General features: G+C 34.3%; 2 protein-coding genes across 4 annotated transcripts in view; one reads left to right on the top strand and one right to left on the bottom strand.

Annotated features, from left to right (window-relative positions):
• Positions 1 to 21,470, top strand: part of CENPP (centromere protein P) — a 165,475-nt gene that overhangs the window by 100,782 nt on the left and 43,223 nt on the right. The gene's annotated exons all lie outside the window — the stretch shown is intronic.
• Positions 692 to 20,332, bottom strand: ECM2 (extracellular matrix protein 2, female organ and adipocyte specific). The gene is made up of 11 exons (XM_010569245.1): positions 20,299 to 20,332; positions 19,471 to 19,550; positions 15,726 to 16,045; positions 10,495 to 10,683; positions 8,676 to 9,158; positions 8,236 to 8,351; positions 6,446 to 6,581; positions 4,969 to 5,126; positions 3,129 to 3,268; positions 1,675 to 2,001; positions 692 to 896 (listed from the first exon to the last, which is right to left on the bottom strand). Exons 3-11 carry the CDS (start codon positions 16,018 to 16,020, stop codon positions 692 to 694), a joined length of 2,049 nt encoding a protein of 682 aa, XP_010567547.1. The 5' UTR covers positions 16,021 to 16,045; positions 19,471 to 19,550; positions 20,299 to 20,332.

The following is a 21,470-nucleotide window of genomic DNA, read 5'->3' as shown; positions in this document are numbered from 1 at the left end:
TCTACCACTCTCTGAGTTAAAAAAAAAAAAAAAAAAAAAAAAATCAAAAACCCTTTGTTTCAAAAAAAAAAAAAAAACCCATCCACATAGAAATTAATTGCTCCTTCCTCGAACTCATCAGAATCTGTGTTTGAATACAGGAAGTTTTCAGGGTCATCTAAAACAAACAATTTAACATTTTTGTTCTTGACATTTCAGTTAGAAGAGAATTTATCACTGCAAAATGTTTGGTAGAAAATCCAGTACCACATATGTCTTAAGAAATTTGATTCTTGCACTGCTAGAATGTTCATAGCTGAAGGACTTTTGTTTGTATCATTTTTAAAGCTGATGGTACCATTTAAAATGTTTTAAATTCAGTTAATCAAATAAGCCAGGACCAAGTTGAGGGCTTAGTTATATTCTTTTCTAAAATTCATCTTATGGAGGTGTATCTGCGTTTAAGTAGAATTTCTGTCAATAGAAATAAAAATTTATGACATAATCTTGAGCTTCTATTTTTACAATTAATGTTTTTATAGTGAAATTATATTAAGAAATACACTACTACCTTACTTCAGTATATAATATACTGTATCTTATTTAGAGTAGTAAGAAGGGTTTAAATCAGAAATAAGCAGACCTGTTAGTAGCAGAAAATAAATAAAGCTGTGTTTCTAGAGATAGGGGTTGCAATGCAAATGTTGGGTGTTTATCTGATGATCTGTGGTTTAAGAACAACACTGCAATAGGATCTTATGCATGAAAATGCATGTGGTGATAGCTGTCTTGTATTGATATAGTTGTTTTCAAGATGAACATGCTCCAAGCGTGACTCTTCATTCTCCTCTTCACTGTTCTCATGAACATCATCATCAATGATACGAGTCCTGCAGATGCGTTCTGGAGGGACCGTCCTGTGACATTGTGGAAGGAATTATATTTTAATTATTCAAGATAACTCATAACTTCATAATTTATTTTAGAGATGCTGTTTATGTAGGGATTTGAAAATGTTAACTTAATCAGTACATTAAATTTTCCCAATAATATATTTATTGAGGACTTTTGCAAGTAATTATTTTTAAAATTCTCGCCTTGCATTGTTTTCTCATTTATATCATATACTTAGTTTTCCTGAGGAAAGTATTGCCACGTGTTGCTGAATGAAAACTTTCTGTATAACACATGTAGTAAGATCCTCTGTCAATCATTACTTTGCTTTCTAAACCATACAGAGTTTGGTTTAGAGAGCATGCCTAACTTCACAAATGGTGCTGGCTGAAACCTGCTGAAAGGTGGCTTTCAGTGGCCACCAGCAGCTGATGACACCGTCCAGTTATTTTGTAACCAGTTTGCAGGCTGGTCCAAGAGCAGAAAAAGCTGGTACTTTGCTGTGCCTATCAAATCGCAGCTGCCCCAGCAGACATGTGGTCCAAGCAGTATTACAGATTAATTTCCTGGAGGGAACTGGTGCTCAGCATCTTTGTGAGCATTTTCAAGAACTATGAGGAAGGGTGAAATCTCACTTTTCTGTTATCATATGCAGAAATACTGCAGTAGAAAACTCAGGATTTAGCTCCTCCTTCAGAATTTTTTAAAAAATATTTACTTAAAAGTAAAAAGTTCCGCTTTAAGCATGTCTTGTGACATTTATTTTAATGCCATTAATGTAACAAAGAATTTGGAAATTACCTTATTTTATTATTGTTCAGTCTTAAAAAACGTAATTTTCTCATTTCATCAATTCCAAATGGTACAGACTTTAATTCATTGTGATCCAAAAACAACTCTCTCAGAGAGTGATATGCTCCAAAAAACGATACTGGATCTATTCCATCATCAGTAAGTTTGTTAAAGGACAGGTAGAGATACTCCAGCCCTGGCTTCATGTGACCAAAGACATATCCTGGAATTCTTTCAATCTGATTTCCTATAAGTATCAGATGTAGTAAAGATTTTGGCAGGTAGGAGGGAACATGATATAACTTATTATACGAGAGATCAATTGACTCCAAGTTCCTGCATTAAAGGAGAAAAAAAAGGGGGGGATGAAAACATAGCTTACTGCATTGTTAATGCTACATTCTGTACAAAATAGTGCTTAACATGGTTACAAGGAAACTAAATTTCAAAGGGAAATTTATTTCTGTTAATGGAACAGAATGCATTTTATGGAACATGGTCATGAGTAATTACTCTGGGAATAGAAAGAATTGAAGTCATTAATTATCAATCAAGCACAATGATTCTGTTGATGGTAAGAAATCTACAGTAATGAGTACAGAGAGAATGTTGAATAGGGGAAACCCAGGGACTAATTTGTGATTGATAAGCATTGCTAAATTGCAATGAGGAAAACACATAATAAGCCTGGGACTTTAGTGGTTATCCCATTGACATGGATTTTTAAATTTTGTTCTAAAGCCCATTAATTGTTTTGTGAATGGCTCCTTTAGAATCATTCCAATGTGCTTCACTCCCAGAGATCAGAGAAGCTGTTAGTACAGTGTGGTCGTTTTCAGATTAAGCAGTTTATAAATCAGGAAATCAACTTGATAGGACTGCTGCTGATATGTTATGGCAAGGTACCTTATGTAGCTTAGCAAATAATTTACCAGAAGAATCAAAAGTAGTATTGTCTTTTGCTTCTTTCATTCTCATTGCTTCCTCTGCTTATATTCTACTTTCACACAATGTGGCTGCACAGTCTTCCCTTCATCTTATTTACTTTTATAATTTTTAATCCAATTGGAAATAAGGCTATGACAATATGAAATTATTTTTAAATTACCTTTGAGATAATTATATATTAATACCACATTGTTGTATAATTTTATAGACTATTATTGATAATTAATGTTCATTTTTTTAATTGCATGGTCAGAAAAATATTTAGACTTCTATGTTAAAATGGTACAGATTTGAGGCATAAGATCTTTTTATTTGAAAGCCAATTCTGAATACTTCCTAGATTATACAATTTAAGCAAGGGAGATTAAGACAAATTAGCTAAGGAAAACAAGCAAATCTAAAGATAACTACAATTTCAAGTTAAACGTAATGAAGTGCAAATATTTATTTCATTATCTGACTCACTAATAACGAAGAAAAATAAAATAATTATATTTTAAATTATTCCTACTTACTCTTGGTTTATCCAAGCCAAAGGTGCTATTCTGTGCTCTTCTAATTTGTTATGCTTTAGCACAATGACATTTATGTTTCTTGTATGGTTAAAGCAAATTTCTGACACTTCTTCAACTTGATTATTTTCAAGGTATAACTCCTGTAAGTGCATTTGGAAAGAAAATTTGTGAAAGTAAAATATGCTATTCTTTCCCATTGCAATTCAAAATGTCGCTATTACCTATTCTCCATATTACCTGATATATCTGTTAATTTCTGAATCTGAATCAGAGTAATTTTGTATCTGTTGTGTGACTTTCAGAAACACAATTTTTCAAAGCAATTGTTTTGTTTTCTAATTTGTGAGAATACAGATTGCTTTGAAAGATTAAATAGAAAGAATTGTATCTTTTGTCTTGTCTGAAAGTTGTACAGTGTGAAAGTATATAACGTGAGAGTGATGAGATTGACAAGAATTTGTTAATTTTTTGTGTCTTGGAAAGCTATTAGTTAGAAAAATATTAAGGGTCTTGCTTTCTTAATATTTTTGCTGGGCACTTGTGAGCTTTGAAACTTTCAAATTTGTAGGAATATAAAATGTCAATGTTTTACAAAACTTCATGTTGTGAGTCTGCAACGTATTATAACTGTGTGTTTTACATAGATTAAGTTCCTGATAATGGCTTGTAATATAGGATAAATATGATGTGAAATAAAAATGGAGCAATGACTGAAATATATGTAGGACCCAAAATAGAATTTAGGGCCTGCAGAGGAAGGCTTTGGGAAAATAGAAAAGCAACTTTGTAGCCAGAAAATCATTGTCTGTGAATTTATTGTGTGTCGGTTTAAAATTTAGTGTTCCCAAAGCATATAAAATGTAGAAAAACTTGCCAGGTGTTCCCTGTTTCATCAAGGAGGGATGAAGTGAAAAAAAAGAAAAAAATGTAACCTATGAGTGAATGGGTAGTGGAGAACATTAAGCTGAAGTAAAGTTGCAGGCAGTAGCTGCAGAAGAAGCTAATGTTATAGAAGAGATATTGTTGGGTTTGCTCGATTTGTTTTTTGTTTGTTTTTTTTTCTCCTTGCATTTCAGATCGTGGAAGATCCTAAGGATAAAAGGAAATAAATACAAGGATGCTGAAATGAGAAAGGGCAAAAGGAAAGATAGAATGAAGAGAGATGGTGAAATTAATAGGTAGCAAGAATTACCTTTGAAGTAAAGATTGAGGTGAGCAGAGAATGAAACTAGACAGAGATTCAAATGGAGGAAGAAATTACTTTCCAGATAGCATCCCTCATTTGGAACACCAGGGAAATTGAGACTTAGACCAGCCAAAAAATGAAGAGGGTGGTTAGATATAAGCATCTCACTTTCAGACTAGACAATCTTGGTTCCTTTAGTCTTTCTTTATAAAACAGGTTTTCTAGATCTCTTACTATTTTTGTTGCCATCTTGTGAACTTTACTCTGTGTGGTAACTCAAAGTGCACAGGTATTTGCACTAAGACATTATCTGTATTAGGAATGTTATGTGAATGATGTGTAACTTAACAGACAGAAGTTGCAGGCTATACTATTTTGTGAGACAATACTAGATAAATTCAGACTTAAAAGATACCTTTTGGGATGGAGTTGGTATATAAGTAAACTTCTAGAAATAATGATTAAGGAATAAAAAATAGTAATATATCTGGAAACAAATTTATAAAATTTAAATATATCTGTACCTTATGATAGTAATGCAGTAAGTAAAAAAAAAAAAAAAGTCTGTTAAAATGTTTGGAAAAGTGAAGCTTTCTTGTTTGGGGTTGTGGTTTTGGGGGTTTTTTTTGCCTTTTGGGTTTGTTTTGTTTTTACCTCAAGAGTGGTGGGAAGACCTTGTGGGATAATTCTAAATTTATTTCTTCCCAGTCGCAAATAAGAGAGACTTTTCAAAGGATAAAAGGCCAAAGGACTGACATTTGCTTCACTGAGTTTATTTCCTTCTAATTCCAGGGTGACCAAGTTCTTTAAATCTGGGGAGAAAAAGTTAGAATTTCTGTTAGTTAATGCCATCTCATATCTTGTTAAAATGCATGTTTAAAATTTAACCATCTTAAGCATTACTCAGATCAGTTCAAAGCAATGAAGATATAGTGAAAGGATTTTCATTTATTATCTCATAATCATACAATTATATTGTTTATTAGTTTGTAGAATTTTAGAGATTGACTAGAGCTTTATTTATAGCTTTCTCTCCCACTTAGAAGGGAAAAGGCAGCAGCTGTAAGGCTTGTGGATAGTGCTACCATTTAGGCCTTATTACTTCATGGTTATGTGCAGATGATTTTTGGAATACTATGTGGGTGCTGACCTTTGTGCAGTTGCTGAATGATATCCATGGGTCTTCAGTCACTTACGTGATAATGGGTATGTTACTCTTTCTTCGGGCTCATATCTTCCCGCTCCCTGCTTTACTCATTTCATTTTACTCCTTTCAACCACCTACTGTCCTGGGTTGAGAACCCTTAATGGATTATACTGTTCTTCCTCAGCCATCCAAATGCAGGTCACAGAAGAAGCCAGTGTTGATCAATGTATGTAAGCAGGAAATACTGTTTCACAATAATAAGTTCCTCATTCACAAATAATCTAAGTAACTTTTTTTTTACAGAAGCTTTTTATAGCTCCTTCTAACAGTGCAGTTTGATTTTAAACTAAAAGGCTCTTGCAGCCCTTGGCCTAAGTTTTCTTTGTCTTAGCTCAAGCATTTATATTGCGCCATAGTGAGCTGTATCACTAAACTGATCCAGTTTAAATGGGGAGCCTTTTGGCAGGAGAGGAAAGGGAGCAAAAAAGTCAGTCATGTTATAACATTGATTGTACCTCCCCTAATTTATTTTTTTTTTCTTTTTTTGTATCAGCCCACATTTTGCTTGGCTTAAAACAATCATGGTTAACTCCAATGCTATTCTGCCTTATTTTTCATGCACATCAAATTCTATTTGCTTTCATGCAACTTAAAAAATAATTAATATAGTTTCATCACACACAAAGCGATCAGGTTACGGGTCAGGAGAGTAGCTATCTTCAACATACTTCAAATCCATCTCTACTTAGTAACCTTAAATATAAGCTTCTTTGGGAGAGTAGTTGCATAAGTTGGGGAAGAAGGGAAAATGTAATTTTAAAAAACTTTGTCATGCAAATCTTTCAGCTTTTGTTGCCTTTTGAAAACATGGCACTTAAGCTAGCAATTATTTTTCTGGTTATATCCAGATGCATTTGGTTGAACATTCTTCTTTTCAAATTTATTTTAATCTTTTCACATGATCAATATTAGTTTTCTAAATACCTTGTAAGCCATCTTCATCAATGGCATGAAGGTGGTTGTCATTTATTTTTATTTCTTCCAAAGATGATGGCAATTCAGAGGGAATATGTACCAGCATATTTCCATCCAAATACAAACGTTTTAGCTTTTTCAGGATCTTAATCACAGGGGTGAAGAAGAGAACTTAGATTATCAAGGTGTAAAATATATGGTTAAACATATAATGTAATCATAGTTAATGTTTTCTTAAACACATGTTTTTTTGAAGATTTTCAGTAGCAGTGCACTAGTATCCAGTGTTTTGAATAAAAAAAAATATTTTCTCCTATCAGTCTAATTGGTTTCTTTATGCTAAATATTAACAAAGGTGCCAGTTAATGTAATGTGCAACTGGAAGAGCTTGACTGAACACATCAGCTCTTCACACAGCCATCCTGCAGCTATCCAGTCATAACTATTTGTATTACTGCTACTGTCTTTGAGTCATGTAGGTATTACCTTACTACATTATTGCAGTATCTAGGAGTTCAAAGTACATACATTTATAGATTATGTGTTTATACTCTTCATTTGTGAGCAAATTGATGGTTTTCTGTAGGTCAGCAAATTTACTTTACTCAAGCATAATGACAGCAACTTTTTCAGTGACCTAGGATTTTTGTGACTTCAGCCAGCTTAAAAAAATGGTATGAAAAATTACCACAGCTTAATTTTGATAAATGCATATCAATAATCATGCAGTAGTGAGCGTTTCTTAAAAAGGTGGAGTTGTTTTAGCAGTGGATCCACTGAAGCCTGCTTTCTTCCAGTTTTGTCTTAACTGCCTGGTGTGATACAAGCCTCACTAAAATTTTTTTCACAATTGAGACACCTTCCTGGTCTGTCTTTTCCATCCACTTTGATTTCATAGGAGTTTTAGGAACTGAAGTCCTTTGAAGTCAGCCACAGCTGTGCATGTTATCTGCAGGGTGGTGGTATACAGAAAGTCCTGCAAGAAGACTGATTGCATATGGCAGGAAACAAAATTAAAAACATACTGTGATAATTCAATTTGTTGTTCCTATGCTTTTTGTGTTCATCTTGCCTCAAAAAGCAAGGTCCTGATGCCTTACTTCTACACTTGAACTACTAACTGTATGTTCTTGCTTGCATCAGAAATTATTATGGGACTATTCTGCCTTCAATTGAGGTATATGTAGATGCACTTGAATAGCCTGTTACCATGTAAATTCCCCTTGCAGGAAAAAGACTGAATGTAGAAAGATTCTTGGACTGTTTTATGAGAAAGCTGTTGTTTTAGTAAGCAGCTATGCTTGAAAGTTTCTCATTAAAGATAGTCAACAATAAGAATACAGCTGATTACATGAACTGCTATTAAGTGGATTATTATAGCAAGACCTGGCATAGGCAGATCTTTTTGGGAATTCAAGAGCATAAGCTTTACAGAGCTAATGTAGTGAGTAAGATGATATGTAATTTACAAATATTGAGCCTGAGTATCCCAGGTGTTGTTAATGGAATATGAGCCTTTCAATTCTGAAATCTCTCAACTGCAACTGGTAAAATATGAGAAAATTGTCTCTCTTATTGTTTAACATTTAATTCTTGGTGAATGTCATTCAAAAATCTCTAGATATTCTTGATTATGACAAGAGATTTCTTGAAATAGCCAGGTTTAACTGTATTGTAATAATAGAATGGTTACTCATACTAGGTGCAAACTGTTTTAGATCCATAGACTGAACAGCAGGAAAACGTTTCCTTTAAGCAAGAATTAATCATAGGATAGTAGAAAAGTTAGGCTTTCTTACTTTGAATGCTTGTGGACCTATGCCAGCAGAGGTAATATTATTTTTACTTAGATCAATCCACTCCAAATTAGGCATCCCGTTGAATGCTTCATCTGAGATAGTAGTGATACTATTTCCTAGGACAGAATTCAAGAAAATAGTTTGAGTTATGAATTACAGTATGCATCTGAGTTGTGTAGTATTGTACATGAAAAATATATTACAAAAATAGTTCTATTATGTACAATAATTGTGTGTAGACATATTCATATTAGTATTTAAACAGTAGTAAGCAAATCTAACATTTTTAATTCATTGGTTTAGAGGCTTAGATGTAAAATTCATTCTAATACATTTTTATGACAAGGAACAACAAAGTATCAACACTACTGTTGACTGCATTTGAGAATGGATAATGTTACTTCATAGGAAAAATCATGCAAAGTAGACCCATTATTTACCTGTAAGGTCTAGACTTGTTATATCTGGATCTGAGATTGGTGGTATTTGTGTAAGTTTGGCATTAATACAGCTTATTGTGGTGTCTGAGGTGGAACATCCAGTTGGCAAAGGATGAGCTTCTATGGGTGGAACAGGAATGGGGAAATGAGATGGCATTCTGAAAGTACCATCATCTTCATCACTTTCATATTGTATTTCTTCTTCTGCAGCTTCCTTTCTTGTGGTAGGCTTCTTTTCTCTGTGATAGGCTTTATACTTCCGTCGATTTTTTTTGCCTTTCCTTTTTCTTTTCTTTTCATCCTTTTTATGACCCTCTTTCTCTTTAAACTCTACCACTTCTGTTCTAAGCAGTTCCTCTTTTTCAGTTTGAGTACGTGCTGATGACAATATATTGGTGTTGTCAAGGTCATTGGGTTCTGGAGAATCACCAGACAACTCAGTCACATCATCCAGTGAGATAATACTTGAATCCAAAGAGGAGGCTAACCAGAGGCAATGAAAACAACAACAAAAAAGTTGTCTGATAAGAGGATATGAAACTAAAGTTTTAGTAAAGACTGTTCCCCTCATATAGTAAAAATATGGTAACTATAGAAGAATAGTATCCCCCTTAGAATATTATTTGAAAGAATTAAAATATGTTCTTATATTGCTGCTTGACAGAAGAGACATACTTTGACTGAGAAATGATTGACCCAACGGTACAGAACAGTATGATTCAATGCAGCTCCAGAAAAAAGGGAAAAAATTAATATAACCTTCCTTATCTTCCTTTCTGAACTAATACATTAGGGGTTTTGTGTTGATGGAGGGGTCTAAAGAGAAAAAGAATGTGTCTGGGAGTGAGAGGAAGGTAATCGAATAAAATTCACAAAGGTTAAGTCTTGTTCTCCTGTGCGGGCGACTGTCAGATGTAGAGATGGCTGCAGGTGGGGAGCTCACTGGGGAAATGTGTTAACTCAATTACCAGAATGCAGTTTTTACTCGCATAACAGGGCAGTTCAAATAAAAGGAGTTTAATTGTTTCAATCAACATGACTTCTACAGTTAATTTCTGTGATGTCTTCACTCAGTACATTTCTGTGTGTCACATATGTGCGCACACACAAGGCTAAACAATATTTTACGGTAAGAGGAGGTTAAGTTCAGTACTTTGCAGACTTAGGGTATTGGGAGTGGTGGAAGGGAGAACACATTTCATTTTTATCTTCTCCATTCCTTTTCTTTTTAAAGATACTGATTTTGTTTAAATTTTATGAAGAAACAAGATTGTAGTTCTGGTGTTCCTCTTGTAAGTTGACTATCTTCTCTCGATTTATATCAAATAGCTGCATGTTTTTTACACTCCTAAGAAAGATATACCAGTCTGTAAACTGTATCATGTTTATTATGTATGTCTAATGTATTAATAATGGCTAGTAGTTATTGATTGATCCTTTGGAAATGGAAGTCGGATATAAAATGTAACCAGATGTTCCTTCTTCATACATTTACCAAAATTTTGTAAAGGCGGGAGGGAAGAAACAGAAAGGGGAAAATAAAAAAAGAAATATAATTATCTTTACTATTGCTTACTTAACATCTTCTTTTCTTTAAGTATTATATTAAACTCCTCTAACAGCCAGTGTACTCTAAGAAACTGAAGTCAACTTGAGTAGAAATTTTGAAGACCTGCTCTTATCATGTAGTTCAGAACTTGTTTTCTCTGTAAAAGGACAATGTGTACCTTGTAATCCTTGATATCATTAAACATAGTGTTTATGTTAGGTTTTGCATGAGTTAGTTTTAAAATAGTAAAAATAATATGGTGTACTGTACCAGTATCAGAACAAACTGGGCAGCATTCTCCTGCAGGTATAATAGTTTTGGGACATTTCAGGGGGTGGCACATGGTTGTATCACATATCACTTCTCCTTTTGAACAGAGACAGGTAATGCAGGGCTTGGGAGACCAGACGGCTTTATCGTACATTATCATCCCATTAGCTGTGCAGTGCCCCTTCTTTCCTAAGAAAAGAAAATAGAAAATTGGAGTTAAATAGCTTAAACTGAAATAAAACCAATAGTGTTTATTTAAAACTTTGGCAAGATGCATTACTATTTTGTTCTCATTCTGAAAATATGTAAAATATACCCTATTCTAAGTATCTTGTCATTATTCCTTATTTTTCATAGCTGTATTTTCTTCAGCTTATTAGTGGTTTCCAATCTCTATTTGGTTCTTGGCCTCTCTGCTGTGAAGGCAATCAAGGGGGAGGTACACAATTAATGTGTATGCAGCTGTTACCTGCTTACAGCTTCACAGTGAAAACTGAGTGCAGGTTCTCTGTCCCTCTAATTGTGTGCTCCCTCTGTTTCAGGCAGTTGTCATAATAGTTCATTTCCTAGCCAACTGATGAAGACCCTTACCATCTTTGTCTTCTGGAAAAACTCTTGAATTATTCAAGTTCAGTGATATTCCTAAAATAGGAAAATTAAATCTAGATGGTGAGTTTTTGAGGGTCTTTTGCATGGCAGCTCCTTTTTCCTCTCCACCCTTAGAAATGGAAAGCAGAAATCACAGATCTCAATGAAAGCTGTACATAGATACAGTTGAGAAAGAAGCCAAAGTTTTCTTCATCACAATGGAGTTAAAATAAATCATGCAGAGCTTGAAAATATTTTTTCTAGACCCTCTTCTATTTCTCTCTTGTGTGCTAGACATCTTTTCTAATATCTTGCACGTTAAATGAGAAAGTCTTGTTAAGCTGTGTGGAACTGGTAGGGTAACAATATTCACTTTATAGTGACTGTTCATAGGCTTAATGGAACCAAAGTCCATTCTGTAATGACTGGTAAGATGGCAAACATCTCCTCCTCCCTGTAACTTGCTTTATCTGAAAAAAACTCTTTGCTAGGAAAGTAGCAAGCTTGAACAACTTGTGTTATTAAATACTTCGTCTCCAAAGTTTCTGGACATGTATCTACAAAAAATTGAGATTTCCCCAGCGTACTAGTTGAAATTTTCAGAAAGAAATGTAGAAGATATTTATTTTGTAAGCTATACTCAGATATTCAGTAGGCAAGTTGTTTGGAGAGCATAAAGACTTGGGAAAGAAACTATTCCAAGTCTCTCTTTCCTTCCAGTGATGGAGTCTACCTCAGCAAAGGTTTCCCAGGGCAGTTCTCATCCAGACACCAGGATAAACATTGCACTTTAACATGACACTTTTTTTTTTTGGTCTTTTGAGAGAAGGAAAGCCAAGGTTGAGATTCTTCATCCCATGTAAATCTTTTCCTATTTTTGAGCGTACCTCTAAATCTGGTGAGAATCTCAACTCCCTACACACCTGCCTTTTCCTCTTTCTAATTATTGTAAGAATGCATTGCTGAAGTATCCGTTTCAAGCTGAAAACCCATTTCTAAGTTACTTTGTACTTTCCTGTGTATAAATAAAAAAAAGATTTTCCTCTTTTCCTATTTGGTTTGACTTCCTCCTTCAGATGAAGATTGTCTAATACAGTGGAAAAACCTTATCTCAACTGAATTTACATGCAAGAGACTTTTGTTTGTGATAGACAAATTGTCTTTGGAGGGATTGTTTGCAGGGTTTGTTTTCCCACACTCCGCCCGGGTCCATGCTTGGTTGTTCAGTTTTAAAGGGAAGAGTATTCAGGATAGTCTCTAAATATCCTAATGAGACTGTTGTAAATATTTGGTTTGAAATGTCTCAGGAATTAATATTTGACTCAAAGTCAGGCATTCTGCAAAATCCTTTAAGGCAGTCCTACTCTCAGCTTCATAACAAAGGTATTCCTTTGCCCTTCTGTTTAAAGACCATTGGATATGAACCTATTTTCTAGAATAAAAATTAGTTATCAGAATCATCCTGTTTGGATGCTCCTCTATATTCCTTACATTTTAAAAAATGCTCTTTTGATTTAGGTTACTCTCGTGATGGAAAGGGGGAGAAATTAATTTGTTGAACAGTTGCATCTTGTTTTTTCAGAGGTCCAGGATATATATGCATCATTTCAGCTGCATGTTGTGCTCTAATCAACTCAAACCACGTTAACTGAAGAAGGAGATGAGTTAGCCCAGGCCAAATGTTAGTTGGCTGTAAGTCCCTTGTCATTCTACCCAGGTATCTGTAATGCAGCTGTTTGCTGGATGCTGACTTCTGGTTTTTATATGCTTGCCAGGAAGCCACAATATTTCTTTTAAGTAATCTCCAAAGGAAACACAAAAAGGACACTACACTTTCTCATGTTAAACAATAAAATGTCAGCTGTTCCAGAGGAACATATCTGGCTTGAGATGGAAATTCTTTGGTGCTTCCTTAAATTCTTTATTTTGTTTTAGCTACTAGACTGGATCTGAAGTTGGTGCAAATCTTGTCTGAATAAGCATAAAGATATGGGTTATCAGGCCTTGCCCTCTGCAGACTTCTTTAACAAATTGTCTTGTTTTCTGTGTATGTGACAGTTACTTAAAAAGACAGGAAAAATGTGTGTGTGCAAAGGCAAAGAGGTACCCTTTCATTGCGTTGCAGAACTGTTATTTGGCACTTTGTTGGAATTCACGTAACCCTTATGAGACAGAGTAAAGACTGCGTTGAGATGGTCCTTAAACTTCCTATCCACTGAATAACTTTAGTATGGGTATGAGCAGGGAGAAGTGAGGTTTAAGAGATATTAGAAATAGTGCAACAGTGTACATCCTATTCTGCACTGCTTAATGGGCAGACTGTGGTCTGTAAAGGACAAACAACTGCAAATTACCTTATGTTGTGGTTTGATTTAATTTAAATGGTTCACATGATTTTTATATGGAGGAAGGAGATACATCTGGTTACTGTTAAACTGCTATTTAACTGTTAATTTTCATCCTGCATATGTTATCTGTAAATTTTTTTTAGGCTACCGAGAGTAAAGTAAGTAGCTAGGAGAATGAAAATTAAGTTTTGGATTGCATTTTCTTCTGTTCCGAAGCATGATTAATAATAGTGTTCTATTATTTAATAGGCTCTGTTTTTTCCAAATCTGACATTAACTTGAAAAAATTTTGAACTTTAAAAGCTAGACTAAAAAATACCTTGTGGTTGAAGTCTTTGGCAGATGAGCACAGGACTTTTAACCTTTGGAAATATGGTGTAAATTCAGCATGAAGTTCCAAATAAAATGAGTTCAGTGGTTTTAGCTCAGCTTTTGGATGCAAGTCCAGATAGAAAGAAACAAATGGGGTGGGAGGGGGGAAGAACCATGCATTATTTCGGCATGACTGATGGTCTCTGACAGAGAGACTGGAATATCTTACATGAAGTGTATGCTGTTTATGTGGTATTTTCCTCTGTTTAATTTTAAAAATATTTTTAAATTAAAGGTTTGACATCAGTAGTATGTATTATAAGAGTAACATTGTAGTACACACTAGAAATGCTACAATCGAGTTTTGCTAGTTTTCCCATTAAAACCCCTTACTTAAAAATATTTCATTTGAAATGGTTCAGCCATTCTGAAAGTAAGGACTCAAAACAAACAGTAGTTGTTAAGAAAATGTGACTAAAATATGTTTTGCCATTTAAGTTGAGATCTCTTAACCTAGTGTTCGTGTCTCTTGTGTGACACACTAAAAGGCTTAACTTTTTGCTTATAAAAATAGATTATTATCATTTTATGTAGAACAGTGGTAATCAGGGAATTCTTATTTTTTTCATAAAATTGCATATGATAATTTTACTCATTGTGTGATCTCTTGGTGCCGGAAGGGAAGTATCTCTGTCTCTATATTTATTAGCTATAGAGTTGATATGACCCTGTATTGGTTCTTCACAACATCCCAGTGTCTTTTCTTCAACCTTTGAACCTCTTTCTATGAAAAGAAATGAAGTGTTATAACTTCTCAGTAATTTTCAGTTGATTGATAACTGGGGTTTCAAACCTGAAAAATACTGATAGTAGTGTTCAGAAGTTCTTATCTTCAGAATGGATGTCTGATTTTTAGACTCGTGAATCTTAATTTCCCGTTTTGTGAGTCGTAATTTCCCATTTGTGATGTTGAACATAAAATCACAACCATCCTAGAGCAAGAGTTCACTCTTCCTTTACTGCACTAAGGACCGAAGAGACACTTAACAACTATCAGTTCTCAATCCCTGTCTAGTCTTATATTCTTTGAGGCTGTAGAAAAGCCTGTTACGGTTACTAAAGCAGGTGTCAGTAAAGATCAATGAAATTAAGCTTTTTGTTTGTTTGTTTCTTAAGACATCAAATCCTCTACCCTACATCTCCTTCAAAAAACATAAAATACGTATTAGTGCAGCAATGTGAAAAACTCTAGATCACCAAAAAGGCAAGTTTTAAATAAATCGTACTATTGAACTTCTTTTAAATAATTCTGGGTTCTCGATATTGGTGGAGCATAAGAGTGATCTTGTGTTGAATGAGTGTTGTTTTTCTCTCTTAGCTTAGTTTTCCATCATAAAGGTCTTGTTTGTAATGTAAGTTTCATATTGCACCTATTACTGTGTGTCATTAATTTATTTACAAAATAAAGAATTATTCATTAAATAGTGTGTGTAGACATAATTTGAATGCTGCTTTTCAAAAATACAACAACAAACAAAGAACTTAAGTCTATTTTAAATAACACTGGTGTTATTGGTGTTAGGGCCTTAGTGAAATGCTAATTGGCTTAGATATATTGAGCAACAGATTCTTCAAAATGGCCTTCAAACTTGCCACACATTTGAAGTTATGAAAATATCCCAACAAAATTTGTATTACTTAAGATGAAATGGGAATGCAGAAAAATTGCCAAAAATGTTACTGTTACCTGGCAAAGCAAGATTCTTTGTAAGGCTTAAGCATAGATAATTAAAAAGCTTCATATGCTAGCCAAAAAATAATTATAAAAGGCAACAAAAGTAGGTTAACAAAAAGGTAATTGAGTTTTATTTCAGTATGTGTTGCAAGCAGAGCTAAAATAAAGCTTTCATGAGTTTATATTTTTCATTTGAAATCAAGAGAAAAATCGTCCCACTCTCAGTAGTAGAGGGGCTTTATTCTTACCTGGTAAGACACTGTAACTAGATTCATGTCCACCCAAACCTATGAGAGAGTCAAATACACCCATAACACTGTCATCAATGTTAATAAGAGGTATGCTGGGTACTACAGCAACTGGAGCTGGAAGCTTCATCCTTGGCTGTCTTGGGGACCTGTGCCCTGCTGAGGAGCTGCTTCTCAATCCTCTGTAGCGCATTCTTCTCCTTTGCCTCCTGAGAAGTGCACTAGTTTCATTTTGAGAAAAATCAATGCACAGAGAGACAAGCAGGAAATAATAGACTAATGGTGTAGCCTGCATGTTTTTGTTTGTCTTGGAAAGTATCCTGGAATGGGAAAAAAGAGGAAAATTAGATACCTAGACAGCTTTTAGAATTATGTCAGTCATGGTGCACTGTTCAAAGCAGGTGGACCAATACATGATAGGTCAATATAACCAAGCTTCCTCTTGGAATGAAATTGCCCTATGGGAGCTAAAGTAAGTAATTTTAGTTTTGTGGTTTTCTGCCCTTACGGGCAATAGTCAAATTCAAATAGGTGCTAGCTTTGTATTTGGGGTTGCATTTGAAGAGGTCATTTAGATTTGCAGTGCCACCAGGCATTTGTAGGTTAGTAATCGTTCCTGCTTCCAGCAAGGGAGTTTTTGAGAGCTGTAATGTGTTTCTTCACTTTTTTGATTGCTAATGTTTCTTCCAGGTGGTTGTAACTCCTGAACATGGCAATGGCAAAGTAACAGAAAAATGCCCAATTCATTTGTGATATGCCACCCCAAATGCTTTTGGTTTGTCATTTCTGTGCAAGGTATTTTTCAACAGAGATGAAAAGAGATGTTGCTTTTGCTTCCGTTTCTAGCCATCCTCTTCTTTAACGAGTCTTTCTGGTTCTGCAGTAGAGATCTTTTGAAATTTTGATCACCATAGCACTCTTTGTGACATCACACATCTGCTTCTCTAATGGAAGTTTTTATTAAGCATAGGTAGTCTAAAAAGGTTGATCTATAATGGGTTGTGTACTGCATTTACTTTCTAAGAAATTCAAAATGACTATATGTCTTCAGACTTCTTACGCTTCTGACAGAAAAATTGCATTTACTGTCACCAATAGGTGGCATTCCAAAACAAAGCAGTCAAGATTCAGAGTATGCATAGAAAGCATATCCAGCAATGGCTATACCAGTGTTGACCTAAGGCCATGCATGTCCAAAGTTATTAATGATTTGTCATAGATCTGCTGGCATAATTCTTTCATAAAGGAAATGTTCTTGTCCTGTGGTCTATTTGAACTGAGACGGTAGAGTCTGAAGACACTAGGATTCTTGCAATGTTGAGAATTAGTGAAGAACTTGAGAGTAAGAGCACTTAGTCTTTGTGTCCAAGACAGGGCTTAGAGTATGTCCATGGTTTTTCTCTAAGGAAGTGTTGAGGGGATTAAAAACTGCTTTTTCTTGATGTTCATTAGTCTGGCTTTATATGTAGTCTTTCACTTTAGAGTTAGTCTTATTATAGTTACTTGTATAAATACAGGATAGTATTGTTTCAGGAACATGAACTGTGGTTTTGCCTGAATCAGATTTTTTTAAAAAAGTTTGTGCATCTTGGTATTTTCTGATTTATATAATAGGTCAAGTTTTTGGTACAAGTTGCCTAACTTTTCTTGAATATAAGGCATGTGATTGATTGCATGTTTTTCATGCTTTCCACAGCACAATTCTCATAAATTTTATTCTCATGTTTTTAAATGGGAAGTTGGCAGTAGATAAGCTTAAAACAGTATGCTTTTTCTTCTTTCTGATATTGTAGTTTGTGTTCAACTATTTTAATTTTAAAATATTATAGCAAATATAGATATTAATTTGCAGAATTTTGTTAAGCTAAGATAATGCTTTTATTTCCTTATAAAGGGAATTTGAGATGCAAGTGTCTCACACAAATCCACATAATGTCTCATGTAATAGCAGGGTTTTCAAATTAATCCAGATTTCAGTTTATTGCTTTCTACCCATTAGAAATCAGTTACTCCAAAATGCTATATAGACTTTGTATTGGCCTTTTATTTACAGAAATTACTGTTAGTTAACATATCATATAGATGCAGAAGCTTGTATTCTGCATTGATGATGTCTGTTCTTTTTAAGAAAGTGCTTGTTTCTTAGTACCTCAGCTTGCAGGACAAATGACCTAATGTTTTTCGTTTCTGACTTACTTGCATGGTAATGACTGGCTATAAAATTACACGGTAAACTTCTGTTCCGCAAGTTTGAATGAAACACAAAAAGAGCCCTTAGGGAAAACTGAATATACAAAGAAAAGTCTTGAACATGTGTATTCATTCTGTTGAGTTACTGACATCTTAATTATGGTCACATTTTTATAGTATACTCTATAATAACACCATAGCTATGAAGTTACAATGTTGCTACGTTTCTGCTTTTTTAACATTTAACCATTTCTTCCTGTGACCAGAGGCATATGATGGCATGACTGAAATACTTTTCCATTCTCTGTGCGTGTATTTTTAAAAGTCAGGAATAACATAGGGTGAATTACATTACATTTACTGTATAAATGATGTCTCAGGGTTTTGCTGTTAACTTCAATATAGAAGTGAAACTTGTTTTCATAAAATACATTATAATTACAAATTAAAAACCCAAACCAATAGAAAACAACCTCCTAATAATAGGTCTTTATAAAATAATCCTGTTCATATATGTGAGTTTATATGCTATATTTTCACACCAAGTTAACTTTTCAGTACTGAAAGCTTAATACTGCTACTTTCAATCAAATGGTATTCCTTGCATGCAAAATACTGAGCTACATTTCTAAGTTTCATTCCTTGGCTTATAAAATAAGTGCTGTCTCATGTTTTAAGGCCCAAATTGTGAATGTCATACAAGAAAAAGGCCTTAAATACATTGGGCCTTTACTGCCCATGGCTTGAATCCTCACATTATCTATCAGGAAGTTATATTTAGTATAGTGCCAGCAAACTTTTAATTTGGGGAAAATTCAACCTATTCAACTTCTATGACTTTCATACTAAATGATTACATATCAAACTAAAATTATAGGTAACTAATATAATGAAATTATTATATCTTTGTGTTGCCAGATACTCTCAACATGGCTGCATTGCTATACCTTTTTTAATTTTACACATAAATGTTTAGATCAGGCATAGTATGTGTAAGCATCTTTATTACCTTTACTTTTATCACATAATGTGTTCAGTAGTTTGTAGCTTTCAAAATGTTTATCTTCAGTAAGTTCAATATCTGTCATTTTGCTATTATATTAATGGAAATAGTTTATTTTTAAAGTACTGACCCTTTAGAAATACCAGAGTATCAGAATTTATTAAATAATCTATCTTTATCTATTCAGTCTAAATTCAAACATATTTCTAAGATGTCAAGGTTATTTCTCATGACACACAGGGGTTAAAGCAATTTGCAAAGATTTTTCACATACTCTTCTTTAAATTTATTGCATAGAAATGAGTCACATTTAGCCATACCAGCAAAATTAATTGCACTTTCAGTTAGTTTAAGCGTGAAGTGTGTGGCAAACATTCATACCAAACAAAAAGCAGATCAACTGGTATTGCATATTTTATCTAGAAAAGCATTTATGTTCAGTATTGCTAAATATAGCTAGTATTATTTCATACATATTTGCAAAGTTAACATGTCGTTTAAGCCATTCAACACCATGCTTTAAGCAGTAATTTAAAATTTAAAACATTTTACCTTGTAATCTAACCTAACAGCAGATTCTGCTTGGTGTCATTTAGTCTCCAGTTGCAAATGAAACAAAATCACAGTGATATCTTTAAAACAAACAGAGAAACAGTAGGGATTGTTGAAACATGTTAGATGATTCCTTAGTTAAGTCTGAAATAGCTTCTTTCCCTGGGGACAAAGCGCTGTTCTGTTCTGTGTGCAGAGAATCAGCTAATACTGTTACTCGGAGAACTAAAAAAGCTCACTTAAGGAAAATGAAAAGCAGCACAATATGTTCGGTCCGTAGGCTGACAAGGCACAGCTGGAAATTCTCTTTCAGTACTGCAGTTGCATAAGGAACAGGAAAATGGAGTGTTTTCAAAAGACACAAAAAAATGTGTATTTTATTCAGTTCTGTTTTATGTATTTAGAAATTTAGTTTCCAGGTGGCGTGATTTTAATGTAGATTTATTATTTTATAGAGATAATACATTTTGGCAAACATAAATTTAATATAAAAAGATTTATTAAAATCCGAACTTTTTTCTTCAATTCATTTTTTCTTAATCCGCTCCTGCCCTTGTACCCCATAATCTATAAGCAGCAAACCTTTTTGTTGAAGTTTTAGCATGGAAAATTTTTCTTTTGTCCATTTACAGCAATGATTTCACCATAAGTTGTAGCTTATGCATGGAAAATAAAATGACTGAAGCATTTTCCCTTCATTTTTTTGTGAGGCTAATTACATCCTGAAACATGATCCTGAAGCACAGCTATGCAGAAGCTGCAGTGAAGTTCGTAATCCAAATATGAGAACTGAGTGTGGGGGGGAGGGAGGGAATAATGGTACATTACCACAAGTCCTTTGTATGCCAGCAGAGCCTTTTCCTTCATCCCCAGATAGAGCTTCTGCAGAGTCTCAGTGTTTGATGAGATGGTGAGTCTGCTAAGCTTCAGAAATGACAAATTTACCTGGTAGATGGAGTCGTCTGAGTTCTTCTGAGATTAAAAATTTGTTGTTTGCTTGAATTCATACTCTGAGGAATGTTTAGACAGATAGTCATGGAATGGTATAACCATTGAGTTAACCATAATTGTTAGCCGGTATGTGGTGGAAAGATACTGGGAAAACACATTGTCTCTTAAAATAGTCATTCAGTTTCTACTGTGCTTTGCTTTGCAAAGTCAAAAGAAGAAATATTAAACTTTTGTAGTTTATCTGGAGCTGTTTAAAAAGAATGGAGATAGTTATACTTAACAAATGGAGCTAGCATCTGAAATGAGATGACATGGTTCAGTACCTGGGCTAAAAACATTGATCTGTAAAGGGCAAGTTGAACAACAGGACAACAGTCCTTCTAGCAGAAGCGGGGAAAAGAATAGCAAAGTAGATAATCTTCTCATGGCTATGCATGTCAGATAAATACTGTATGTATTTAAATGATGGTGTATTTATTAGAGACAAAAATGACAGCATTCACTTCATTAAATATTTAAATGTGGTTTCTTACGCTTTTGTTCGCTGTCTCAGGATCATCTTCTGATAGCGTTCAGGCACACATCTCCAGAAAGCCTGCCTAGCTGGGACACAAAATTGCCTGCTAGTAGGCCAATAACATGGATCTGGCCAGCCTTTGCTCACATAAAGCTCTGGTTTAATGCATCTGCTTTGGATGTGACATCTCAAATTGCTGAATTCTAGTAAATCCTTAAACCTGGACTTTTTAGGTTGTGTCACCTCCGTATTTTTTGAAAGCTCAACATCGTCTAGAGCAGCTTTCCAGAACCAAGTGGGACACCATCTTGTCTCCCCTGCTAGATCATACAGTGAAAATCCTACATCCTTTAAGCAGACTGAAGGATCTCTTACAGTGTTATTGAATCAGTATATAGACTTCTCTAAAACAGACACTTTAGTGTGAGCAGTGGAGCACAAAGGCTTGCTAATTTTAAGAATCTGAGATGATCTATTCACCTGTTATATGTGTATTCCATCATCTGGGTTTAGCACAGAAGGCTATTGCTGG

The sequence above is a fragment of the Haliaeetus leucocephalus genome, unplaced genomic scaffold (genome assembly GCF_000737465.1).
Source record: "Haliaeetus leucocephalus isolate CR32 unplaced genomic scaffold, Haliaeetus_leucocephalus-4.0 Scaffold265, whole genome shotgun sequence".
In the NCBI taxonomy this organism is placed as follows: domain Eukaryota; kingdom Metazoa; phylum Chordata; class Aves; order Accipitriformes; family Accipitridae; genus Haliaeetus; species Haliaeetus leucocephalus.
Note: the sequence above shows the minus strand (reverse complement) of the source record. Positions and strands in the feature narration are given on the sequence as shown.

Coding starts and splice junctions, on each gene's coding strand:
- ECM2 (XM_010569245.1), bottom strand. CDS start 16,020: ATGCAGGCTACACCATTAGTCTATTATTTCCTGCTTGTCTCTCTGTGC. Junction 5,127..6,445: donor TGATGAAGATGGCTTACAAG/GTATTTAGAAAA, acceptor TTTTCTCCCCAG/ATTTAAAGAACTTGGTCACC. Junction 3,269..4,968: donor GTCTTCCCACCACTCTTGAG/GTAAAAACAAAA, acceptor ATGCACTTACAG/GAGTTATACCTTGAAAATAA.